The 24,793-nt window shown below is 63.8% G+C and overlaps 2 protein-coding genes across 9 annotated transcripts; one reads left to right on the top strand and one right to left on the bottom strand.

Annotated features, from left to right (window-relative positions):
• Positions 1–3,319: 3,319 nt before the first annotated feature.
• SSBP4 (single stranded DNA binding protein 4) lies at positions 3,320–19,051 on the top strand. 7 transcript variants are annotated; one of them, XM_021930906.1, is made up of 18 exons: positions 3,385–3,595; positions 11,850–11,922; positions 12,252–12,313; positions 12,398–12,482; positions 15,329–15,418; positions 15,838–15,903; positions 16,133–16,192; positions 16,278–16,347; positions 16,485–16,555; positions 16,632–16,699; positions 17,036–17,081; positions 17,177–17,212; positions 17,306–17,360; positions 17,457–17,527; positions 17,619–17,697; positions 18,083–18,111; positions 18,209–18,432; positions 18,715–19,051. In XM_021930906.1, exons 1-17 carry the CDS (start codon positions 3,552–3,554, stop codon positions 18,416–18,418), a joined length of 1,215 nt encoding a protein of 404 aa, XP_021786598.1. In that variant the 5' UTR covers positions 3,385–3,551; the 3' UTR covers positions 18,419–18,432; positions 18,715–19,051. The 7 variants fall into 7 exon arrangements, with proteins under 7 accessions (XP_021786599.1, XP_021786598.1, XP_009192145.1 ...); XM_009193878.2 differs by lacking the exon at positions 3,385–3,595 and adding an exon at positions 3,785–4,162; XM_003915177.4 differs by lacking the exon at positions 3,385–3,595 and adding an exon at positions 3,852–4,162 and having other exon boundaries at positions 18,209–18,316.
• Positions 19,052–19,266: 215 nt separating this feature from the next.
• On the bottom strand, positions 19,267–23,095 carry ISYNA1 (inositol-3-phosphate synthase 1). 2 transcript variants are annotated; one of them, XM_009193884.3, is made up of 11 exons: positions 22,544–23,095; positions 22,311–22,439; positions 22,050–22,211; positions 21,419–21,551; positions 21,130–21,323; positions 20,798–20,947; positions 20,500–20,715; positions 20,225–20,389; positions 20,031–20,144; positions 19,734–19,951; positions 19,267–19,614 (listed from the first exon to the last, which is right to left on the bottom strand). In XM_009193884.3, exons 2-11 carry the CDS (start codon positions 22,428–22,430, stop codon positions 19,407–19,409), a joined length of 1,680 nt encoding a protein of 559 aa, XP_009192148.1. In that variant the 5' UTR covers positions 22,431–22,439; positions 22,544–23,095; the 3' UTR covers positions 19,267–19,406. The 2 variants fall into 2 exon arrangements, with proteins under 2 accessions (XP_009192148.1, XP_009192147.1); XM_009193883.3 differs by having other exon boundaries at positions 22,050–22,439.
• Between the last annotated feature and the right edge of the window lie 1,698 nt (positions 23,096–24,793).

The following is a 24,793-nucleotide window of genomic DNA, read 5'->3' as shown; positions in this document are numbered from 1 at the left end:
TGGCCGCCTCCCACGCACGGCTGGGGAGGGGTTGCAGGGGCCGCCAGCCCCGGTCCTGGCCCCTCCCAGGGCCCCCCACTTTAATGAGGAGGCGGGAGGGAGGCTGCTTCCGCCACCTATGGAGAGGAAAAACCACCAGCAGGAAAACCCAACCCGGCCTCCTCTGCGGGAATCCGGAGTGCTCGTGGGCCCCCCACTGCTGTGTCCTCAAGGAGACAGGACCCAGAGGAAGGCGGAGGCGGCCAACTGAGGACGGGATGCGTTATTTCATCTGAATACTGCCAAGTCCAACTAGGGACTGTGCGGAAACAGTCTTGTGGGGGCAGTGCCCAGGGAAGGCTTGGAGGAGGAGGAGGCAGAGGAAGAGGAGGAGGAAGAGGAGGAGTTGGCCTCCTCCACCAGGAGGACCAAGGAGGAACCCTTGGCCAAAGGAGGAGCCTCAGTAGGCCAGGCCAGAAGCCAGAGAAACAGCGTTCCAGGCGGCAGGAACCGCTAGCGCAAAGGCTTGTGGGTGGGACTGTGCAGGGTGGATCCAGGGTGAGGGCAAAGTCGGCCCCTTCTTCCGGCAACCCCCCTGTCCTAAAAGCAGATTCTCCTTAGGGGCTCCTCCAGGCACAGGCCCTGATCCGTATTTAGGGGACATCTGTGGTGGCTGACTCACCACTGTCCACCCCAAGAAGCACAGACCCAGCCAAGGACCTGCCCTGGCCCCCTGTCTACCTGAGCCCCTTACTGGGGCAACCTCCCTGCCCACCCTGTGCCACCCTGATCTCACTGGCAACCCCACGGAGCTTCTTAGATGTTTTTAATTTTTAGTAAGGGTCTTCCTCTGTCGCCCAGACTTAAGTGCAGTGACACGATCACAGCTCACTGCAGCCTTCACCTGCTGGGTTCAAGCCATCCTCCCGTCTCGGCCTCCGAAGTGCTGGGACTACAGGCACACGCTGCCACCATGTGCGACCTCCCATGGAGCTTCTTAAAATCCCATCCTCTTCTCGCCGTTCCACACCCTTCCATGGCTCCCTATTGCTCTTAGAAAAAAATCTCACCCCCTCCCCGCTGGGCGTGGTCTAGCTCTCTGCCTTCCCTGCTATCATCCCCCTCTTCTTCCCACTGCTCCCGCCACGGCTGCCTCCTGGCCCTGCCTCCTGCCTCCAGCGCCTTCGCCATGTGCCCACCTCAGGGCCTAAGCACTTGCTGTGACTACAGTCTGAATATTCCACTTCCAGGTCTTTCAAATCCACCCCCCCTCCCCGTTATTAATTTTTCCTCCCCGCCCTGCCCGGCCTTTGCGTGGGTGAAGGGGCCCTTTCTGCCGGTTCTGCCCCCGGAAGGCGTGCGCCCTGGTTGGGAGTGAGCGCGGCTCAGCCTCCCCGACGCCGCGTGGGACCCAGGGCCCGCTACCCTCGCACTTTCCCGCCGGCGCCCAGGCTGTGTTTGGAGATCCTTCCCAGTTGCCATGAGAACCGCGCTCCTCGCTCCCGCCCTCCGCGCCTCCCCCATCGCAACTCTCTGGGCCGCCGGCGCCTCCGCCTCCCTCCCTCCTTCCCTCCCTCCCTCCGCCTCCGCCCTCCCCCGGGAGCCCGGCCGACCCTGCCGTCGCCCGTCCTGTCACCAGGGGTCCCCTCCCTCTTACGCACGTGGCACTCCCTGAAATTGCCCCAACTGACTCGCCAGCTTTTGACTGTCCACCTCCCCCATCAGATTCTGGGCTCTAAAAGGCAGCAACGTGTACCGGCTGGGTCTCCGGAGCCCAGCACACAGAAGGCGCTCAATGCATGTTTAATGGGGTGAAGACTCACATTGGCCCAAGGAACCGTGGCTCACGGGGCGAGGGACCCCACCAGGGCACACGGGGCCCTGGTGAGCCACGGAGCTTTGGGAGATTAAATTCGGGGTGCCAGGAGGGGCATCTGCCGGGCCTGGGAGCCCCGATTGTCACCAAGGCTCTGTGTGACTTTGGGTGAGCCACACCCTCTCTGTGCTTCATTAGGAGTAGGCGCTGGGTGGGCAGTGGTGGGGGCGGTCTTTAGGATGAGAGTGACCTGGACGCCGAAGCCCATGCTTCCCGTGGCCCCCCAGGCTCCGGGCCGTCGCCAGCCCGAGGCCCTGCGGAATTGTGCGAGCCCCTCCTTCCCGCAGCCGGGGCCCGGAGGCCCGCGGGAGAGGAAGCTGGGGGAGGGGGCGGCCGGCTGGACAGGAAGTGAGAAGGGCTGGCGTCCCCCCTCCCGCGCCGAGGCCCCTCGGGGAGGAGGCGGGGCTGGGCCGGCCCTGCCCTTCCCTTCCTCTCCGCGGGTCTGGAGCCCCAGCGGCTCCCGACTTCCCGCCGGCCAGAAGGCTTGGGGTGGGGGCGGAAGGGTTCTCACGTACTGGGGGGCCGGCCTCTATCGGGGAGGCATCTGGGGGTCAGCTGGCAGCGAGAGACGTCCACACATTCACACACAAACACACACACGAAACGTGAGCGCACAGCCACACACAGGTCCCAGGGAGCTGGCGGCCTACCCACGGGCGGAGGCACACACGTGCACATTCGGCACACATTTGTGCACACAACCTCACTGGGCGGCTTGGCCCGACTCGGACCCATAACTGCCACCGCGCAGCCAGGGACAGTCGCCGAGACAGCGATCACTTACTGGGTGTTTGCCAGCTCCCCACGCACAAGGATGCACACGTGCACTCACACAGGAGCCGCGTGTTTGCACACACATAGAAAAAAAAAGGAATAGCCGTGGCAAACACAGAAACATCTAGACCTAGAGTCAACTGCACCGCCTTCCCGTACCCTGCCTGTCCACACACGACCCATTGCTACGCGGACACCCGTGCCCTGCGGGGGTCCCTGCCTCAGTATCCGCCCCCACTCTCTCTGAACACCCTTGGTGGGGGGATGAAGGGTCCTAGAAGGGGAAAAGGGCACCCACTGCCTGCACCCTGACTCCCGCAGACAAAGGTGGGATGCGTCCCATTTACAGCTCACAGCACCGAGGCTGAGAAGCCCAAACCCAGCACCTAGTATTGTAACCGGGTGTTATTTGAGGGTGGTGCCGGGTGGCTCCCACAACCTGGGTATTATAGGAACTTTGTTTCTGTGTGTCTGGATTGTGTCTGTGTTGTGTGACTTCGGGCGGGAGGCTGAGTGTCCGCAGGCCCTGTGACTGTGGAGCTAGGTAGGGTGTGGTTCTCAGGAGGCCGCAATAGTGCGCCCCAAGGTGACTGTGAGTTAACGGCGTGGGCTCTGTCCACGGCTGTTGGAAGCTGTGGCATGGCCTTGCATAAGCGTGCTTCTGCGTGAGGCTGGGTGCCTGCGTGCGGTGGCCTGTGTTTAGTTGTTCCAGGACGGCCACTGTGAGCTGGGTGTGTGGCAGTGTATGTGTGTCGCTGGGCGGGCTGTGTGTGCGGTGGTTCCCACCCGTGCTGAGTGTGGGTAGCTCTGCAGGGTGAGACACCCAGTGTCACTGCCTGAGGCTTTATGGGGCTATCCGCAGTCGTTCCAGCAGCGGGGTATACTTTTGTTGTGTAAAGCGCTATGTTGAGTGTCGCTGCAAATGTGTGTGGCTGGGTGTACAATTTGGGTGGCTGGCTCCATGAGGTGAGTGAACGTGTGCTCGCGCGCGTGTGCAGCCGCGATCAGCTGTGCGTCCCTGGGTGGCCGTCCCCGATCCTGACCCGCGAGTGTGTAGCCGCGCCCCCACCCCCTGCAATGGGCACTGCGCGTGCGCGCTTGGCCCGCGGTCCCGGCGGCGGGACCCACCCGCGCGCCCGCCATCGCCCCTTTAAGAGCGGCGCCCGCGGGCGGCGGGGAGGCAGCGGGCGGGGGCGCGCGCGGCGGGAGGAGGGGAGCGCGCGTTTCCCGGAACAGCCCGCGCGGAGGAAAGGGAGGAAAAAAAAGCCACCCTGCGGCCGGGACCGGAGCTGGAGCCGCCGCTGCCGCCGCTGCTGCAGCCGTCTGGAGCTCCCCCGCGCGGACGATGCCCGCGGTGCCCGCCCGGGGCTCGGGGCGGTGAGGCCCGGGGCGCGGGGTAGCTATGGCGACGGCGAGCGCGGCCCGCGGCGCCGCCTGACAGGTGTGGGCCCCGGCGGCGGCGGCGCGGAGCAGCATGTACGCCAAGGGGGGCAAGGGTTCGGCCGTGCCCTCCGACAGCCAGGCCCGCGAGAAGTGAGTGCGGGGCCGGGGCCGGGGGCGGGGCTCGGCGTCCGCGCTCTTCCGTGGGCTCCGGCGCGGGCGGGCACCGCGCGGGGCACGTGGGCGCGGGCGGCGGGGAGCGCGGAACCTGAGCGCGCTCGAGGGGTCGCGAGATTGGCGGGGCCGCGCGACCCCCGAGGGGCAAGAGATTGGCGGGGGGCGCGCGAGATCCCCGAGCGGGACTCGGGGGTCGCGAGGCCTCCCCGAGACGTGGGTGCCCGAGGCTGCAGACGCACGGGGATCGAGGTCGGCGAAGTTTTCCAGGAAGAGCGAGAGTGTCGGCTCGGGGACCCCGGGCGCCTGGGGAAGACCTGGAGGGCGGCTGGAGGGGCGCGCGGCCACCTGTCTGCCCTGGCCCCAGCAGCTGTGTGGGGCCCCTGGGGAAGCCGCACGGTTCACAGTCCGAGGGCGGGTGGGGACGACGGAGCCCTTCTCTTGATACCACCGAAGAGTGCATACTGAGGGCCCCTCTTTTCTGGGCGTGGCTCCAGGCGGTGGGTACCAGGCGCTCTCAGGCTGGTAGGGGTAGGTTCCACCGTGCGGATGGAGGAAGGGTGGTGGTGGGGCTGAGGTCTCTCGGGGTGGGGAGGCAGCCGAGTATGCTCTCCGGGTGGAGAGCATTTGAAAGGTGCTTGGAGCTGTGACCGTCCCACAGGAAGGGCACGGGGCAGTTTGCAGTGTTGGTGAAATTGCCCAGAGGCCGGGCGTGGTGGCCCACACCTGCAATCCCAGCACTTTGGGAGGCTGAGGTGGTCGAGAGATCGAGACCATCCTGGCCAACATGGTGAAACCCTGTCTCTACTAAAAATACAAAAATTAGCTGGGCGTGGGCGCCTGTAGTCCCAGCTACTGGGGAGGCTGAGGCAGAAGAATCGCTTGAACCCAGGACTCAGAGGTTACGGTGAGCCGAGATCACACCACTGCACTCCAGCCTGGCAACAGAGTCTGACTCCGTCTCAAAAAAAAAAAAAAAAAAAAGTGCCTAGGAGGAGGGGAGTCTTGTCATAGCTGATGGTGGACTTGCAGGATCCTTGAAGTTGAGCCACCTGGAGTGACCCGGGGTGTGGAACTGGCCACCCAAGCAGAGAGGAGGCTGGGCCAGCGGGGAGGGGTCCCATGAGGACCCGCCTTGAGGGCCAGGCCAGGAGGGAGGACTTGAATGTCTGGGTGCTGGAGAGGAGCCCTGGACGTTGGCTGAGTGTCCCCATCCTACCTCTTCTGCCTAGGCTGACTTGGGATACCCCACCCCTCCACAAAGATGCCTGTCCCCTCTGCCCAGCCTCTGGGTCATTTTGGAGAAGAGGCTGTTCTGGCCAGAAGGTGGTAGGCAAATGGCTGCACCATCAGGCCTCCCTTGTCTGTGTGCAGTTAGGAAGATGAGCTCCGTTTCCAAGCACCCTCAAACCCAAAGACTTTTCGAAACTGGCCTCTGGCTCCTGCTCAGGTTGGAAGTAGGAGGTGTCTGCCATGGTCACCCCGGACCCCTGGTCTGTCTCCTGTGTGTCTCCAGCCAGCTGCTGGCTCTGGAGGCGACCACCCATCCAGTGGGAATCAGGATCGTTCACTGGTTCAGCATATCTGCCCTGGGTGTCCCAGGGTGTGGCAGTCGGGATGGCAGGGTCAGTGGCCCTGAAGAAGCCCCCACCCCAGCAGGGAGGCAGGTATCCAGTTACCTGGAGAAAGCAAAGTGGGTGATATATAGTGAAGGGTGAGGGGATGTCAGGTGGAGGGCACAGCAAGTGCAAAGGCCCTGAGGTGGGACCAGGAAAAGGAGCTGAGGTTGGGCCCAGGTATAGGAAGAGGCAGCCTGCAAGAGTGCCAGATGGGCCACAGTTGGTTGTGTGTGCAGAAGTGTGCTCTGGCTCCCAGGTGGAGTGGGGCTTAGAGGAGTCAGGAACAGAGGCTGGGAGTCCCTGGGGATGTGGACACAGTTGTCTCAAAGACAGCTGGGGAGGCCGGGCATGGTGGCTCACGCCTATAATCATCCCAGCACTTTGGGAGGCTAAGGTGGGTGGATCACTTGACGTCAGGAGTTCGAGACCAACCTGGCCAACATGATGAAACCCAGTCTCTACTAAAAATACAAAAATTAGCCGGGCGTGGTGGCGGGTGCCTGTAATCTCAGCTACTCTGGAGGCTGAGGTGAAAGGATCACTTGAACCTGGGATGCAGAGGTTGCAGTGAGTTGAGATCGTGCCACTGCCCTCCAGCCTGGGTGACAGGGCGAGACTCCATCTCAAAAAGAAAACAAAAACAAAAACAAAAAAACGGCGAAAGAGAGCTGATGGCAGCCTGGACCCAAGTAAGAAGGAAGAGATTTCATAGGTTTGAGCTGGGAGTGGTAGGGTGAGGGGTTTAGCTGCATTCCTGGCCCCCTTCCCTTACTGTCCTCCCACCCCCCAACCTGCCCAGCAGAGGTGCTCTGGGGACACTGGTCTGGGGACTCAAGGCTCTCGGAAGTCCCTCAGCTGCCAGTGGGGAGGCTGCGGGGGGAGGTGTGCTTCCATTTCACGGAGAGGGTCTCGTGTAAGTGTTGGTTTGGAGGTGAGGTTCCGCTATCAAAGAAAGCCTGGAGAACACCAGATGGCTGCATCCCCCCATTTCACCCAAAGGGACACCAGGGCCCTGGAGAGGAAGCCACCTGATGAGGACTCAGCTTCTCTGGCACAGATGAGCTCTAAGAGGCAGCCCCAGGCCTCAGTTTCCTCATCTGAAATGTGGACAACCCGTCTTTCAGGATCTTTGCAAGGACTGGGTAGGAGCCCGTAGGTGGAGCACCCACTGGTGCAGCCACTCGGCTCTCAGGAAGTATCCACCACAGGCGAGCCACTTCCTGCTTCTGGGCCTCGGTTTCCTCCTCTGTGAAATGGGGTGAAGGGGTCACACTGCTCCAAACCTTGACTCTGCAGCACTGCACTTTCCTTCCTGCACTGAGCCTCATGCCTCCTTCCTTCTCTCTCTGGCCCCAATCCTGAGCCCCTTCTGGCTGCCCTTAGAGCCTACAGGCCTTCCCGGCTCACGCGAGGTCTCGGCCAGCTGGCTCCAGGAACGGACCGAGCACCTGGTGGGTGCCTGCCCTCGGGGGCTTGCAGCAGATGGTGGTGACTGCGGAGTGCGGGGGCAGCAGAATGGGCCAAGGGAGGCTGGGGTCTGAATAGGCCACCCGCAACAAGAGTGGGGTGTGTATATCCTTCAACACTCAAGCGCTGCCAGGCAGGTTGAGAAGAGGTCCATGAATCACAGTCATGGTTGGTGTCGCCTGGCAGCCCATGGGCTTCTCCCAGGCTTGATTTTGACCCAGCACATGGATGCCGGTGGCTTGTTCATCAGCCTGGCAGGAAAGCCAGGGATGGGATTCACAATTGGACATGGTCATTTTGGCCGCTGGCTGGAAATGGCTATGAGGGGCAGGTGTGGAGGGTAGTAAGGAGAGGCTGCCACTTTGCCAAGAAGCTGCCAAAGGCCCGGCCTTTAGGGTTGGCACAGGGGAGGGAGAATGGCAAGGGTTGGAGGGTCCCTTTGGGGACAGCAGTGAGACCTGGTGACAGATGGCACGGTGACAGAAAGCCGTAAGTGGCAGGTGTCTCCTGTCCCAGCAGCGTCTGTGTTCAGGAGGGCGCTGAGTAGGGAGCACCCATTGTGGCCATTCTCGGTAATTATGGTAACTCGCGTCATTATGGAGGTAGCTGTGGTATATTTCAGGCCACCAGGCGCTAGCTAGCACCCCATCCTGGCTCTGCTTCCCTGTGTAGCCTCATGCTCGCTCCAGGTCCAGGCACCCCATGTCCTCCGGGTCTTGTGTTCTTTCTGCAGGGAGGGCTGCCTGCTGCTCTTCCAGGTGCCTCCCCATGTTCGTTTCTGGCCACCTGCCCGTGTGGCACAGGGAGCCCTCGTAGGCGGCAGGCCCTGAGAGGTTGTGCCGACCCAGGGCAAGTGGCCCGTAGGGGGCACAGGTGATTTGCATCCAGAGCCCTTCCCTATAACTGAGCTCAGGGCCCCAACCGGTGGCGCCCCCAGACCTGGCCCCCAAAGCCGTCCTCTGGGAGGGGAGGGCTTTGTAGGTCCCAAAACTCCCTGGCCGAACAGCCAGGCTTCAAAACTTTTCACACAAAACAATAACAACCCACAGTTCTTCCCTGGAGACTGAATCCTGTTCCAAATAAAAGGACTAATGTGGAAGGGAAATCAGCGAAGTCAGAAACTTCCTCTGGCCTCCCATCGCTCCCAGGAGAAATTCCCAAATCCTCAATGTGGACAGAATGGCTGCTGACCTTCATCAGTGCTTACCCCATGGCTCGCCTGATCCTCCCGGCATCCCAGGAGGGGGTCCCCGGGCCGGTTTGTTCATTCACTGGGGTGACTCGGGGCCCAGGATGCCCAGCTCCATTGTAAGGGCGTCACAGTGAGCGGACTCCGAGTCCCCACCCCGCCTGAAGCCACATTCCATCGGGGGGCGAAGACAGAGACTCTCAGAGGGGGAGACGGAGCAGGGTGTGGGCTTCCATGTGACAGGGAAGCCCCTGATAGGTGACACTGGAGTCTCTGGGCGGAAGTGCACTAGGCAGGGAAACAGTGCGCAGAGGCCCTGGGGTGGCAGAGCAGCCAGTGTGTGGGTTAGGGGGAGGCAGCGCACAGGAGGGTTTGCACAAGGAACGTGGGGGTTGGGGGAGCAGTGCCTGGAGGGGACTCTGTCATAATCCAGGTGGGAGACGGTGGGTGGCCTGGCTCAGGTGTGCAGTGGAGGTGGGGAGAGGGGCCTGAATCAGATTTCCTTCAGTGTTTTTTTTTTTTTTTTTTTTTGAGACGGAGTCTCGCTCTGTCGCCCAGGCTGGAGTGCAGTGGCCGGATCTCAGCTCACTGCAAGCTCCGCCTCCCGGGTTTATGCCATTCTCCTGCCTCAGCCTCCCGAGTAGCTGGGACTACAGGCGCCTGCCACCTCGCCCGGCTAGTTTTTTGTATTTTTAGTAGAGACGGGGTTTCACCGTGTTAGCCAGGATGGTCTCGATCTCCTGACCTCGTGATCCGCCCATCTCGGCCTCCCAAAGTGCTGGGATTACAGGCTTGAGCCACCGCGCCCGGCCTCCTTCAGTGTTTTTTTAAATGCAGTGATGTTTGGGGACAGCTGGGTGGATCTCATGCAGGTGCACGCCTGTGCACACACCACCAGAGGCTCCTTGGATGGGATGTGTGTGTAAAGGCCAAGCTGAAGGGATGGGGGCTCAGGGTGTCGAGGCTGGGTCAGTGGATCAGTGGATCAAGTGGACAGTGGATCAGTGGATCCCAAGTTTGGGGAAGGTCAGGCCATAGCATCCTCTGGACAGCCCCTACTTGAAGGCATCATCAAAACAGGACGGGCGGCCGCACAGGGAGAGCAGAGGAGAGGACAGAGCTGGTAGCCAACGGGGCTGGAGGCAGGAGGACAGCAGAAGAGGGCGGGGTGGGCTCTGGGGGGGCCACCTCCTGGGTTAGGTGCTCATGGGGACAGTCAGGGAATGGGAGACAAGGCAGGTAGAACCCTTGGCAGCCCCCTCTTCAGGACTCCCCCTGGGCCTCTTGGACAGCCGTGCCCTGGGTGTGGGGTACTCAGAATGCAGCCTGTGCAGGATCTCCCGCTGCCCCAGCCCTCCTGGGGCAGCTCACCAGCGTTCCCACAACTCTGTCTTACCCCACTCTGGCGTTTCATGCCCCCTGCTCTGACCCCCAAGTGGCTGGGGTGGGAACTCTCTTCCGCACCTGGTGGGTGAGTTGGCATTGGGCTCCCCAGGCTGGTCAGTCTGCCCCTTGAACCTGCCCAGTCTGGCCTTGTGTGCTCCCCTTCCACTGATGGACGCAGGCCTCTCAGCCACTAGCCACAGGGAAAGGCTCAGAAGCCTCTAGATGGGCCAAGGTGCCACAGAAGTGAGCTAGATAGGCGGGCGTGCAGGCCGTGGGGCCAGGAAAGTGGAGGAAGAGCTGGTGTGGGAGACTGGAGGGGTGTGAGGTCAGAATCTAGCAGGATCTGGGCTGGGGGCACTCTCGAAGAGTGGTGTGATGATGCAGGGCTGACCACTGGGCGCTGTGTGTCCTGCCCCATCCCTGCCCCTGGGGTGGCCTGCACAGCTCACATGGTACAGTGTGAGCCTGGTGCACCCCGCCCTGGGCCGCCTCCCCTCCCTGATGCCGCGCCACTTGCCTTTCCGTAGCCTCAGCGCCTTCCAGCCTGCCACAGAGCTCACCTCTCTTGACAGGTATTGCCTGTCTCTGTCTCTCCCCTCAAGAACGTGGCCTCCAGGACGGGCTGGGGGTGTGCATTGCTCAAAAGGCACTTCATGGATGCTGGAGGAACTAATGAAGAAGTGAATGAATGAAGGAGGGGAGGCAGGATAAGATCTGGGGCAAGGGCAGTGCCCTTGAAGACCAGGTGGGGGCAGGAAGTCCTCACGTTCTCTAGGGGCCGGGGCAGGAACCAGAGGGTTGGAAGTCTGAAAGGGACCTGGGGGACATGATAGGTGGTGGGTGCTGGGATTGGAGCAGCCTGACTGAGAGGGAGCAGAGTGTGAGTCAAAGGAAGGTTATTTTAGGATGGGGCCGGCAGCCAGAGAGGGCGGCGCAGCTGAGCCGGAGGCGGCTGGAAGGGCCCCCAGGCCTGCCTGCTTCTCGCCTCTAGGGCTCAGCCTCAGGCTGGCCCTCTGGTACCCTGTCTTGAATCCAAGAGTCCCCCAACCCCCAGCAGACCCTCGTGGGTCCCTAGCTGGGTAGTACAAGAACTCTGAGAGGGGGCGGCTCATTCCAGGGAGGTCCAGAAGGGCTGGTGCCACAGAACTGGGCGCCCCTTTGGATGAGGGCTTTGTCCTCTGCTGTCTGGTGTGGCAGCTGGACTGGAGTGGGGTGGACAGTCCGGCCTCTCCCTGACCTGCAGAGGGCCGTGCTGGAGCCACCTGGCTGGGCGAGGGTGGCCCAGGTCCAAGCTCTTGGGGTACGCAGTGGTTGAGAGGGTGAGTCCAGGGGTCCCTGGCAGGCTGGGGACTTGTGCGGAGCCCTGTGGGCGTTTGGGTAGGGTGGCACCACTGCAGACGTGGCACTGCGGGCCCTACCTCCCCTGGCCCCCCACCTCCATTCCCCAGACACTGCCCCAGGCTCAGCACTGCCCTGACTGGGGACAGTCTGCAGGAAGGGTTGAGGCCACCACAGTGGATGGGCAGCGACCCTAAGGAAGAGATGGGGTCCAGGAAATGGGGGGGATGTCAGGGGGAGGGCCCCTTCCCTCCTTCCGTCCTGGGCCGGGAAGGTTGGGGATGAGTTTGGGTGTGGGCCCTGAGCACACTACATGGCCCAGGGTGCCCACTGGTCGTACCCACCCCGCACATACTCAGGAATGACACTCCTCTGTGGAGAAGTCCTCCCCAGCACGGAGGCCTCTCTGAAGTCACAGTGTTGGCAGGACAGGGCAAGGACTTGGTCCTCGAGGGAGTGCGGAACACAGCCGAATTCGGCCTGGAATTGGGGGTCAGGGATGCCTGGGAGGGGCCTGTAGGACGTGGATGGATAACTATGAGCTGTCCCTGCTGAGCAGCTGGTGGGAAGGCCACCTTTCCACCCGCCCTCCTGAGAGGTGGAAGGGCTTTGGGGCGGGCCTTTGCCTTGGAGAGCCTGAGCCCCCTGGACCACCTTGCCCCCACAGGTTGGCGCTATACGTCTATGAGTACCTGCTGCACATCGGTGCCCAGAAGTCAGCCCAGACCTTCCTATCTGAGGTAAGCCGCTTCCTCCAGCCTGGCCCTCCCTCCCCACCCACAGCCCAGGGGCCTCCTCCATTTCCACTGGGGATCCAGGGGGTGGGCCCGCGTTGCCACTCTGATGGCCCTGGGAACTGAGGATTCGGCAGGGTCCGGGCCCGGGCTGGCATCCAGGCATCTGGTCCACATGCCCAGTCGGGACCTGCCACACATCCTGGGGCCCTCTGCCCACCCAGTTACCCTTCCCTCCCCACTCCATCCCTGCCCAGATGTTCTCTGGGCACCCTGCTGCGTGGTGGCGCAAGGTCAGGTAGGGCCACCCCCTCACCACCTTCCTTTCCCTGCAGATCCGATGGGAGAAGAACATCACGCTGGGGGAGCCCCCCGGGTTCCTGCACTCCTGGTGGTGGTGCGTGCTGGGCTGCTGTGGGTGGACTGTGGAAGGGGGTTGAGGGGGTCACGTGGAGCAACCATCTATCCCTGCCGCCCACAGTGTGTTCTGGGATCTGTACTGTGCAGCGCCTGACCGGAGAGAGGCCTGCGAGCACTCCGGCGAGGCCAAGGCCTTCCAGGACTATGTGAGTCCCAGCCCCAGGGACTCGGGGACTCCAGGGTGGGAGGTCTGCTGGGCCTGTGGCTGGGTGGCTGGGGAGGTGGGGTGGGGGCTGCACAGCTAGAGGAGGGCTGGGAATGGTGGTAGTTTGGGGTTGACAGGAAGAGCTGCAGCTGCCACTCAGGCTCTTGGCCACTTCTGGGGGTCCCTCCACCCTCCCCTTGGTCCAGGGTCATTCACAGAGTAAGGGAAAGCTCTTTTCACTGCACCACGCTTCTGAGGGTCCCCACAGCCCTCCCACCCTCCTCGGGGTACTGGGTGGGTGCCATTTCCCCGCCCCTCCTGTGAGCCTGCCTAGAGATGGGGGAAGCTCACTGCCTTCCTCCTCCTTTGCCGTGTGTGCGTTGGGGGTCACTGCTGCTCCTCTGAGCGGGGAGCCCCGGTGGGGGTGCCCGATGGGCCAGGCACTAGGACAGTTTCTGACCTTGCCGGGTACTTGGAGCTGCCCACTGCCTCTCTGCTGTCATTTTCCTTCTGGGTTAGAAAAGGTCAGAGGCCTGCCTGGAGTGGAGGCTCTGCCTGGCTAACACCAGGGGATGGCAGCCTCCTGTTGTCATGGGGCAGCAGATGGCAGCCCTTCCCTTCATCCTGTGCGCTGGGCCACCTGGCCCCCTCTGTTGGGTCTGAGGGGGAGGTGCCGGCTCTGCCGGTGGGCGGCTGGGGGGCGCCAGTCCCGCCCATTCCCTGCCCCCTGCGTGCCAGAGGGCAGGTTTCAGCAAGGCAGAGGCGGCCTGAGGGGTGGGGCGCCCATGTCTCTGAAGATGCCTCCAGCACACTGCATGGGAGCTGGGCACGCTGAAGCTCTCCTGGCGTCACTGCTGTTCACCCCCATGGTGTCCCACTGCTCGTGTGTGGTCCCCTTGTCCTAGTCCCGCTAGGTCTGGGGCCCCGGGGGTGTCTGGAGCTGTGGACTTGGGCGACTCTGTCCCCATCCCTGCCGTCTGGGTCTAGCATCCTCTCTGGGCGCCCCCGCCGGGCCAGGAGGGCGGAGCTGGCGAGTCGGCGAGAACGCGCTTCCCAGGCGCGCAGCGGTTACCATGGCAGCACCGGCGCGGAGTGTAGACCGCAGGGCCCAGGGCGGAGGCCGCCCAAGCCCTGGGGTGACCGAATCTCCGTGGGGACTCGTCATGCCGTGCCGTCGCCTCCGTTGCTCTCACTCTCACTGGGGGCACCCTGCCTGCCGAACCCGCACAGAGGTGGCCCCTTCCTCTCGTGCCTTTCTCCCGCCCTCTGAGTGGGGTGCTCTGTCCGCCCCTCCCCGGCTCCAGGCCGACCTTGGCGTCTCCAGGAAACGCCGGAGCGCCCAGCCCATCGCCATGGCAACGCGTGCCGGGCCGGCTGCTCTTCAGGGATGATTGACGTAGGGGGTCCGGCCCGGGCCAACCGCCAGGGAGGGCGCGCCGCCCGGGATTAACTCCTCGGAGCCTAGAGTTGGGAAGCTGCGGGGCGCAGGGGGCCGGGGGGAGGCTGCGGTGGAGCCTCTGCGACCAGGAAACGCTCAGGCACCCGCTGTGGCCCGAGAGAACCCCCTCCCTGTGGGGTGGACAGACACAGGGCTCAGAGATGCCCCCTGCCCACCCTCCGGGAGTGGACCGGAGGGGCCGCCTGGGAGCGCAGCTGCTCCAGGCCATTGTGTTTGCGGGAGGGGGTGGGGTGGGGGCCCAGAGGGGACCTGGCAGTTTGTAACTGAGAAAGTGGCACAGGAGTGGGGCCCTAGGGCACGAGGGCTTTCGAAGGATTTGTTCTGGGCCTTGGGAGTGCTCTCCGTCATGGTGAGCTTAGGGGGCTCCTTCCTCCACCCCCTCCCCCAGCTTAGGACCCTGGCGGGAGGCTTGAGGCTAACCTCAGAGAAGAGGCCAGCCCGCAGCCCTACACGGGGAGGGAGGATTTCTCCTGGGGCTCTGCTCTAGGCAGGGGACCCCTCTCAGCAGTCCCTGAGGACAGGAAACGCAGTGTGACTGCAGGCAGAGTGCTCAACTTCTCTGAGCCCAAGTGGCATCAATTAATGCCACAAACACCTGAGCGTCCCGATGTGCTGGCTTGGGCCAACCCCAGAGAGAGCCCCTCCCCTTGTTTTTGGGGGTTGGGGTTTGGCCTGGACCATACAGAGGCCGGGAGAGAAGTTCTCTCCTCCCTGTCCCCAGAGGTGTCCCTTTGCCCTCATAGACCGGGCCGCCCTCCCCACCTCACATCCCCCTTCCCACCTTCCCCCTGCCAGACCCTATAGGTCCCATAGCAGACAGGTCTACAACTTGGTCCCCGACCAGGCCTGGGCTGCCACCAGAATTTCTGGCAGATACAGGAAGCCCCCTCTAGCACCGTGTCTTCTCCCCTTCTCAATCTGAGAGAGGCTGGGGAAAGGGAACCCCACCCCAGAATCCTGCTTTTCCCCCTCCCTCCTGGACGACGGGCAGGGTGGGGTGGGGCAGGGGTCCACAGCTGCTCTAAGGTAGAGCCTTCAGGGAGGCTCTTGAAACTGCCAGTATATTTGTGTGTATGTTTATTTGGGGTGTCCTGGGTAGAGCTGGGGACCCAGCTGAGCTGTCCTGCCAGCCAGGACGATGCAGGGCCCGTTGGGATGGGTCTGGAATCGGGGGCAGGTCTGTGTGAGATGAGGGCAGCACTGGATCCTGGGTCCTACAGGGTCTTCAGACCCACAGATCCTCAGGCGACAACCCCAGTGTGCTCACTGACCAATGCCAGCTGGCTGTCCCATGGGGCCAGCCACCTGCAGAGAGGAGGGGGCACACCCCAGGTAGGAAGTGTCCAAGTGCCCTGACCTGGCCCTCTCGGTTTCCCGCACCCCTACAGAGCGCTGCAGCTGCCCCCAGCCCTGTGATGGGGAGTATGGCCCCAGGTGACGCAATGGCCGCAGGCCCCATGGCAGCTGGCTTCTTCCAGGTATGGCCCAGGCTGGAGTCCCCTGGCCCCCAACTCTGGGTGAACATGCGTCTGAGGATGAGGGTCCCACGTGGGCAGAGGTCATGAGGCCGGCAGGCTGGAGATGGGTGGGAGGGTCCTCTGTGTCGCAGGTGTGCCCAGGTGGGCCTTTCAGGGGCCAGCGAGGGAGGGCCCGAGTACAGTGGAGGATGGGTGTCTGCACGCTTGGCCTGTACATGCGTGTGCACAGGGTGCTTGGGGATGCAGTGGCCACAGTGGTCCTGGTGACCACTGGTGCCTGAGTCCTGCCCTCAAGCCTTCCCACAGGGTCCCTGTCCCATAGGCTGGCCCACCCCTCTGCCTCCATGGAGCCCCTCCCCTCCTCAGCCAAACCCAGTAGGACCTCATTCCCCCCAACCCACCTGGTTCTGTCCTCCTAGGGCCCCTCGGGCTCCCAGCCATCCCCCCACAACCCCAACGCCCCCATGATGGGGCCTCCCGGTCAGGTAAGCAGCTGTGGTGCCTGCCCCTAACACACACACATCCCCTCCCCCAGTGCCACCCCCTCCTGCCCCCAAGCCATGATATCCTGGCCGGCTGGCACCGCCAGGCTTTGCTGACTGGTTCTGGAGGAGGGGGCTCCCCAGGTCGGGGGTCCCCCAGCATAGCAGGAATGGGGTAGCTTTGGGAGCCAGAGGGTGGGGGGAGGTGCTGATCCCCACCCACCTCTTCCAGCCCTTCATGTCACCGCGCTTCCCAGGGGGCCCCCGGCCCGCCCTGCGGATGCCAAGTCAGGTGAGAAAGGGATGATGGGAGGGGGGCAGGAGCTGGGCCGGGGAGAGAGCACCCCACACTCAGTGCCGCCGCACCCCCTCTGCAGCCTCCCGCAGGCCTCCCCGGCTCCCAGCCCCTCCTCCCTGGCGCCATGGAGCCCTCCCCAAGAGCCCAGGGTGAGTAGGGAAGCTCCAGCCCCTATCCCCCCATCAATCAGAATTCCAGCTCTCAGAGCCCTGACCTTGCTGCCTCCCTGCTGTCCACACTGGGTAATGGTCCAGGTCCGAGTCCCCTTCCTTCTGCCCCACCCCAGGGCATCCAAGCATGGGCGGCCCAATGCAGAGGGTGACGCCTCCTCGGGGCATGGCCAGCGTGGGGCCCCAGGTAAGAGTGGAGCCCTGGTGGGTGGGGCTTTCGGGCTGTCCCCGGTCTGCCCCTCACAGCCCCTTTGCCTCTGCAGAGCTATGGAGGTGGCATGCGGCCCCCACCCAACTCCCTTACTGGCCCAGGCTTGCCTGCCATGAACATGTAAGACCCTCGGGGACCCCCGGAGTGTGCAGTTCACAGGCCACCACTAGCTTCATGGCTGGGTCAGCTGGGGCAGGCCCTGAATCCTCAGGACAGTCTTGGATATTGTTTATTTCATGGCCACTGAGGGGAGACAGGCCTGAAGTAGCAGTTAGTCCCCCGGGGCCAGTGATGGGTTGAGATTGGAACCTGGCTGCTCGCGGTGGCCACTTTTCCAGCAACATCTGCTCTGTGGCCTGTCTGGGGACACAGTGGAGCAGGGTGTGGGGGGTGCGTGGCGGGGGCTGTGATCCACATGGACTAGCCCCGGAGTCTGTCACCCACCGTCTCTTCCAGGGGCTCAGGAGTTCGTGGCCCGTGGGCCAGCCCCAGTGGAAACTCGGTGAGCCTAAGGCTGGGTGGGCAGGCCTGGGGTGGGGTGGGAGGGGCACTGGGCGAGCCGCCTGGCTGACTGCTCACAGCTGCCCCTGTCCCCAGATCCCCTACTCCTCCTCATCCCCCGGCAGCTACACGGTACGTCTGAGCAAGGCTGGGCCAGCCCTGGGCAAGGGCTGTGGGATGGCAGATGAGGGACCATTTCTCACGGTTCCTGTCTCCTGTGTGCAGGGACCCCCAGGAGGAGGTGGGCCCCCTGGAACACCCATCATGCCTAGCCCTGGAGGTATGGCCTAGGCAGAGCCGGGGTGTGCTAGGGTGGGTATGGTTGGGGGAAACCCCGTCACACCTGGCACCCTTCCTGTCCCCTGATCTCCCCCAGATTCCACTAACTCCAGCGAAAACATGTACACTATCATGAACCCCATCGGGCCGGGCGCTGGCAGGGCTAATGTGAGTGGGGGCTTGCGGGGGTGCTTCTCGAGGCGGTGACCCCACTGAGGGAATGGGTGGCCCGAGACCCACGCTGTCCTCATGCCTGCAGTTCCCGCTCGGCCCTGGCCCGGAGGGCCCCATGGCCGCCATGAGCGCGATGGAGCCTCACCATGTGAACGGATCCCTGGGTGAGTGGGCATCCCTGCTCCTGCCCACGCTGCCTTCCTGCCTTCCGGGCCCGTGCGCTCCCTGGTTGCCTCCCCTCGCCAGTCAGCCCGCCTGTCAGGTGGAGGTGTCTAGTGGCGCCCTGAGCCCCCCGGGGACCACTCAGTGACAGGGTCTGCCTCCACCTGGAGCGGAATCCAGCGACCAAACCAGGGGATGCACTGACCGCCCCTCCCCCCAGGCCCAACCGTCCACCTGGCCTCAGTCCCGGGGTTCCTGGCGGGCTGTGCGGGGTGGGGGCGCGGCGGCGGAGGAAGCTCGCGAGGGTCTTCGGCCCCTGGAGGCCGGGGGGCCTGGCGTCCTGGCGTCAGCACGTCTGAGCCGGTACCCGTGTCTGTCGGTCCGCAGGCTCGGGCGACATGGACGGGTTGCCGAAGGTAAGGGGGCCGCGCTCCTGCGGAGCGGGGGGACCCGGGAAGGGGTGGGAGTGGGGGGCGGGGCAGGGAGTTCCGCGCTGACCACGGCCACCCCCAGAGCTCTCCCGGCGCCGTGGCCGGCCTGAGCAACGCCCCGGGCACCCCGCGGGACGACGGCGAGATGGCGGCCGCCGGGACCTTCCTGCACCCGTTCCCGAGCGAAAGCGTAAGCGACTGCGTCGACTCCCCCCCCGCGGCGGCGTCGGGCCGGAGGGGCCTGGCGGGCAGGCCCCGGCGGGGCGGCCGGGGGGCCAGAGCAAGACCGTGACCGCGGCGGGCCAGGTGGGGGGGCGGCCGCGGCATACTTCCCCTCTCCCTAACCTCTCCTCACACCCCACCACCTCCCACTCCTGTTTCACAGTCCCGATGCCAACCGCCCCCACCCCGGGACCCGCGCCCCAGGGCGGCCTCCCCACGCATCGCCCCTCCCCCGTTCCCTCCTATCCCCAACCCGTCTGCCCAGGACCCAGCCCTGCCCTGTCCCCCATTGTCCCTGGGGGCGGGTCTCAGCCTCTTCCGAAGCTAAACTCGGCCCCTGCGCGCTGCCCCCTCCTCTCTCCGCAGTACTCGCCAGGGATGACCATGAGCGTGTGATGGGGCGGCAGCCCCGGGCCTCTGCGGGCCTAGGCTTCTGCCCAGCACCCCTGCTCAGGGCGAGGGGCTGAGGTCACACCTCGGGCACCTGGACTCCTGGCCAATCAAGGCTTGCCCGGCTGGGAGGCCCCACACGAAAGACTTACCATTTTATTAAAAACGCAAGGACCTCAGAGACGTTCTTTTCTGTATGGACCCTTCCTGCCATTTGTATTTTGTCCCAGAGGGCTCTTTGGGGGGCCCCTCTCCCCAGGACGTCAGGGAGTGGGGCCCATCAATAAATGGAAGCTGGTTTTGGTTTTTGGTAGCTTGTCTCAGATTCCCTTTTTGGCCTTCGGCCACCACACCCTCCACCCTGTGGTCTGATGTTCCCCCACGCCCCCATCTAGCCCCACCTTTGAGAACTGGGGGCAGAGCGAGGCTCCAGGTTCTGGGCTCTCCCTGGGAGTTGGGGTGATGACCATGGGCAGAGGGAGTGGGACTGAAGCTGGGTGCTCAGAGTCAAAGTAGAGGGAGGCAGAGTCAGGTCACAGGCCCCAAGAACCCCGGGTGGAAGGAGGGCTAAGAGTGGCAGCGCCTTTATTGTCTTTGTGGGGGCCTAGCAAGGTGGGGTCTTGGGGGGCAGCGGGGAGGAACAGCTGGGAAGCTGTGTGACCAGGGCCTCAGGTGGTGGGCATCTGGGGTTCCTCCACTTGCGGATGCCCGTTGGCATCACCAGTGCAGCCGTTGGTGGCAGCGGGTACCGGTCCTTTCTTGTTCAACACAGGGCAGGCAGCAGCCACGGGTCCGACTCGCTTGAGGACGGGCCCTGGGCGCTCCATCTTATGCTCCAGTAGCATGTGGTTCTGTGGCGGGAGCCCCACGCAGGCCCTGGAGAGGCCGTACAGCTTAGCAGAGCCAGACACCGCCTATAGCCCCCCAAGCCCTGTGCATAGTTTAGCCAGGGGGTATCTGGGCCCTGAATGGGGAACCTGGAGGCTGGGGCGCACCTGAGGATGTTCTCGATGCAGCTGCGCTGGCGGAAAAGCGCATTGACCACCGGGCTGCCCGGTGGCACCAGTGGCGCCTTGAAGAGGAAGCTGAGCAGGGACAGCACGGGGTGGAAGGTCTGTGGCTCGGGGTCAGCGTCAGTGCAGAAACTCACACGCTGGCACAGTTCGGTCAGTAGCGCGAGGTCCAGCATGATGGGTGCGGCCAGCAGCGAGTCCTGCAGGACGGGTGGGTCAGGAGGTGGGGGTGGTGGCCAAGCCCCGCCTCCCACAGCAGCCCCTGAAGCCGCACTGCACCTCGCATGTGTTGTGCAGCACCAGTGTGTTGGTTCCGCCCAGCATCAGCTCCGAGGTATACTCATCCAGCGCGCGCTTGCTGTCGCCCACGTACGGCACATACTTGATGACCACCTGGAGTGCAGCATGAGTTTGCCCGGGTTCCCACCACCCCTCGCCGGGCAACCCAGCGCCCGCGCCCGCGCCCCACGCACGCAGTGGTCAGGCTCCTCGCCGGGCGCATAGAGCACTGGGTTGCTCTGCACCATGTCGTCCACCACGTTGCTTTTGGACACCTCCTTAGAGCGGAACTGCAATGGCGCCGACAGGTTCTCCCCATCGTTGTTGCCCAGGTGGTTGTAACTCACGATGGACATGGTCTGTGGGTACAAGGGACGCCCCAGCAGCTGCAGGCCCTGTGGCCCCACAAGCCAGGTGCTCGCGGCCCAGGCCCCCTTCCTGCACTCAGCAGCCCCCTAGGCCCACGCACCTTGAGGCCGGAGCCAATGAGGAAGTCCACGAGCACGGACTTGACTTTGGTCTGGCCTGACTTGAAGTCATCTCCGCCCACAAAAACCCGGCGCTGCCACGCAAGCTCAAGGGCTCCGGGCACCAGGGTGTTCTGCGGGGACCCATTGAGGAAGGCACAGCCCTCTAGGATGCTGGCCACGGCGAAGAGCGTGGAGGGCGACACCTCCAGACCAAGCTGTGGGCAAGGTGGGCAGTCAGCACAGAGCTGTGTTTGGGACTGGCCCTGCCTGACCCACTTCACCCGGGCGTGCGCCCACCTCAATGGTGCGTAGTAGGTTCTCGGCTGTGTCGTTGAGGCCTGGAATCACCTCACAGAAGCGCTCCGTGTTCGCCGTCCACAGCACGATGATTTTGTCCAGCCCCGCGCTAGACCGGAAGTCTCGGATGTCCCTGCGGATCTGCTCCAACTGTGGGGAGGATGAAGAGGGTGTGGGGAGGATGGAGCGGGTGTATATGCTCTCGGACTCAAGAGGCCTGGGTCACTTAGTTCCCCGGGTGTCAAATGGGGCCTGGACTCGCGGGGTGGGGCAAAAAGGGGGAACCAAGTGGACAGGTGGCAGGGAGCAAGGGATGCAGGATGGGACAGCACCTGCTGCGCGCGCGAGCCCGGGATGAGGTTGTCCGCGCGCGCGCTCTGGTTGGCCGCGATGAACTCGGGGATGTAAACAGAAGGCCGGGGCCGCAGGGCCTCCATGTGCGGCCACAGTTGCTCCTGCAGCCCCCAATCCAGCACCTTCGCGCGCCGCATCGCCTCAGCCAGGTTCAGCGACGAGATGTCCCAGCCTGGGGGGATCCTCACACTCGGCCCTGCCCGGATCCTGGGCCCCTCCAGACCCAATCTCCCATCCCGCCCCACCCCGGCCCAGGGCTCCGCCCACCATCGAACACGAGGTCGTTGGGCGCCACCATGGGCAGCAGCGTGCTGAAGGGCACGAACACCTCCTGGCCCTCGACGTCCAGGCCCAGGCTCACGGTGCCTGCCTGAGTCAGCGAGCCGTAGTAGTTGGCCTCCTGGGGGGGGCAGCAGACACGGAGCGGTGACGGGAGGGCGTGGCGAAGGGGCCGCGACCCGGCCTGGGCCCCACCTAGACTCTCAAGCCCCGCCTCACTTTCGGGCGTTTTTCAGTTCCGGGCTCCCAGCCAGGACGGAAGCCGCTGCCCCCAGGCCCCTCCCCGAGACCTCCGGCACCTTAAGCTCCGCCCCTGTAAGACTCCCGAGGAGCCCCCGCTACCTCGCGAAACCCCTCCCCGGGGTCCGCCTGCAGCCAGGCCCCGCCCCCTGCAAGCCCTCCCGCCCCTCAGAGCCTCGCCCCCTGCAGGTCTCTAGCCCACTGCAGGCCTCCAGCCCCGGGAAGGTCTCTCGACCCGGCAGTCCCCCGCCCCGCAGAACCCCGCCCCCTAGGGCCCCCCCGCCCGGTCCCGCAGAGCCCCGCCCCCTGCAGACTCCCGCCCCCGCCCTCAAGGACTCCCACCAAGCCTCCCAGCCCACCACGCCCCTCCCGCCCCCACCTTGCGGCCGCTGCGCGTGGGCCAGGACAGACGCAGCCGGTTGGCCAGCACCGCGGCAGTGAATGTGGAGCCGTTGTTCCCGCCCCAGCCGACAAGCATGACCCCAAGCCGGGGCACCTGCCGGGCGGTCCGGAAGGTGAAGCGCGTGGACGTGGGGTGCACCTGAAGACAGGCCGCGCAGTGAACCCCGGGTCCCATGCCCTTCTCCCCGCGCCGCCCCGCTCTCCCTAGCATGCCCCCTTCCCCAACCCCCTGGTCCACCTTGAGGACGCCGCCCTCGCGGCTGACGCGCGTCGTCCGGTACTCGTATTGCGCCTCGATGGCCTCGGGGCCGTAGACCACGTCCGGGCTCTCAACGAAGAACTGGGCGGCGGCCTCCATCGTGGCGGGCTGGAGTCCAGGGGTGAGCAGGGGGGTCAGCGGGGACTCTAAGTGGCCGGGCCAAGCCAGCCTGGGTGCCCAGGGAGGCCATCCCCGCCCCGAACCGCACTCACCGGCGCAGAGTCGACTCAAGCAGCGGTGGCTAACAGCGCGGGCTCTCTGGCGCGCGACCTCCGGAGAAAAGCGCTGCGGCCCCGCCCCCGCCCCGCCCCCTTCCCCGCCTCTCCCGCGTTGGGGGGAGGGGCCCAATGTCTGGAGACCCGGTTCGAGGCCCGACAACGCAGAGCCATCGTGGCCATCGGGTCCTCGTCTGGCGGAAGTGGCCGGGAGTCCACGAGCGCGGCGCATATAGGTTCACCTCGCTCGCTCCGCAGCCCCCAGGGGTGCATGGCTGCCTATTCCCCCTTTACAAGAGGACAATGAGGCACGAGCCCAGCCATAAGCCATGGAGTGGAGCTGGGCAGGGAATCTGGACCTCTGGGTGGGGGGGTAGGAGTTCTGGGTCAGAGACACGGCAGGGGAAACAGGCAGAGGACCAGAACTTCAAAGCCAGAATCTCCTCGGAGCCACGCTGCCACCTACTCCCCCTTCGTGGGCAGCAGCACCTACCAGGCAGTCCCATCCCCTGGCTCCCCTTGTCCGCTCCCATCCATCTCAGAGGGGACAAAGTTATTCTGTCCCCACGGGGCTCACAAGGATGGGGCCTGTTTGGCCTGTTTCCCCACCTGCAGCAGGGCTTGGCAGGGGTGGACCGGAGCGGGAGGTTGTTCGCTGGGAAGGGGAGGGGACGCACAGGCGGGCAGGGCCCAGGCAGGGGAGGAATGAGGCCTGCACAGCAGGGCGCCCCCCTCATGCTTGCTGATAAGAGAGCGTGGGAACCCAGCGGGCAGGCCGGGGCAGCTCCCCCAGGAACTTTCCAAAACAAGCGCCTGGAGGCCGGAAAGTTTCCACCACTGGAACTGGCCCAAAAGGTGGATAGTTGGGAACGTTTGCAAGAGACAGGGCCTGACCTTGGAGGATGAGGGCTTAAGACTCTGGGTCCAGGCCTCACCCTGAAGGGGCCCCAGTCTGAGGGAGTTGGAAGTGGACTGGGACACCCCGGTCCCCAGTGGGTGAGAACTCACAGGCAGGGCCCCTGCAAGACAGGCTCCCCAGATGAGGGGGGTGCTGGCAAGGGTTTTGAGACGTGAAGAGGAGTTCACTGAAAGAAGACTACAGGCTAAGCCACCTGAGCCACCCAGGCAGGGCAGATGAAAAATTGGCTACGTGGGAGGCAGTTTGGGGTCTTGGGCAGACGCTGAGGGCTGGGATAGGGAGTGTGAAAGAGTATTTGGTTGTTCCTGGTTCTTGGTTAGACATTGAGCTCAATCACCAGTGGCCAATGATTTAATCAATCACATATATGCAAATGAGATGGGGCTCAGAAAACAGAACCTCCCCCCGCCGCCCCCGCCACCCTCAAGGCCTTGGCCCTGAGCAGGGCATCGGAAAGCTCAGAATCGAGTCTTTCCGACCTTCTCCTGCCCTCCTACCTCTAGCCCCTTTCTCCTCTGGAAACCATAGAAACCAGAATTCCTCTTCCCCAAGGCAGGTCAGAGAAACTGTTGCCCTTCTCCCCTAAAAAAAAGAAAAAAAAAGAAAAAGCCACAAAGCCGGCAAAGGTCACTCTCTGCCTGCTCCCTTGAAGACCGTCATTCCAGGAGGGTCCTGCCCATACCCTGAAGGAAGGAATGCTACCCAGAACCCAGGAAGTCTGGGCAGGCTGGCCCCTCTCCCCCACCCAGTCTGCTCCCTTTAAGATCTACAAAGTGTTTCCTCACACTGATACACATTCTTCATAGAACCTAAGCCAAAAAATAGGCAGTCGGCCAGGCACGGTGGCTCATGCCTGTAATCCTAGCACTTTGGGAGGCCAAAGAGGGCGGATCACTTGAGCCCAGGAGTTTGAGACCAGCCTGGGCAACACGGGGAAACACCATCTCAATACAAACAACAAAGAAAAGTAGCCTGGCTTGGCGCATGCCTGTAGTCCCAGCTGTGTGGGAGGCTGAGGTGGGAGGATCACCTGAGCTCAGGGGGTGTGGGCTGCAGTGAGCCGTGATTGTACCACTGCACTCCAGCCTGGTCAACAGAGTAAGACCCTGTCTCAAAAAAATAAAAATAAAAATAATAATAATGGGGTTTAGGGGACAATATGGAGGCGCTGGGAGGGTGGCACGCCTGGAAAAGGCATGGAAGCTTCATGGCCCGCCCCATACCTTGCCCTGTGCGCCTCCTCCATTTAACTGTGAGCATTTTCTGGAGTTCTGTGAGCTGTTCTAGCAAATTATCAAACCTGAAGTGGGGGTGGTGGGAACTCCCAA

Source organism: Papio anubis, chromosome 20, assembly GCF_008728515.1.
Source record: "Papio anubis isolate 15944 chromosome 20, Panubis1.0, whole genome shotgun sequence".
In the NCBI taxonomy this organism is placed as follows: domain Eukaryota; kingdom Metazoa; phylum Chordata; class Mammalia; order Primates; family Cercopithecidae; genus Papio; species Papio anubis.
This window is presented reverse-complemented; position numbering and strand designations above follow the sequence as displayed.

Bases quoted from the DNA above. Each gene is read 5' to 3' on its own strand.
- ISYNA1 (XM_009193883.3), bottom strand. From the start codon at position 22,430: ATGGAGGCCGCCGCCCAGTTCTTCGTTGAGAGCCCGGACGTGGTCTAC. The intron at 20,390-20,499 runs GTGCGTGGGCCT...TTGTACCCACAG, and splicing joins TCATTGGCTCCGGCCTCAAG to ACCATGTCCATCGTGAGTTA. The intron at 20,145-20,224 runs GTGCGTGGGGCG...GCTGCACTCCAG, and splicing joins GCGAGGAGCCTGACCACTGC to GTGGTCATCAAGTATGTGCC.
- SSBP4 (XM_009193878.2), top strand. From the start codon at position 4,104: ATGTACGCCAAGGGGGGCAAGGGTTCGGCCGTGCCCTCCGACAGCCAG. The intron at 15,904-16,132 runs GTAAGCAGCTGT...CACCTCTTCCAG, and splicing joins TGATGGGGCCTCCCGGTCAG to CCCTTCATGTCACCGCGCTT. The intron at 17,361-17,456 runs GTATGGCCTAGG...GATCTCCCCCAG, and splicing joins CATCATGCCTAGCCCTGGAG to ATTCCACTAACTCCAGCGAA.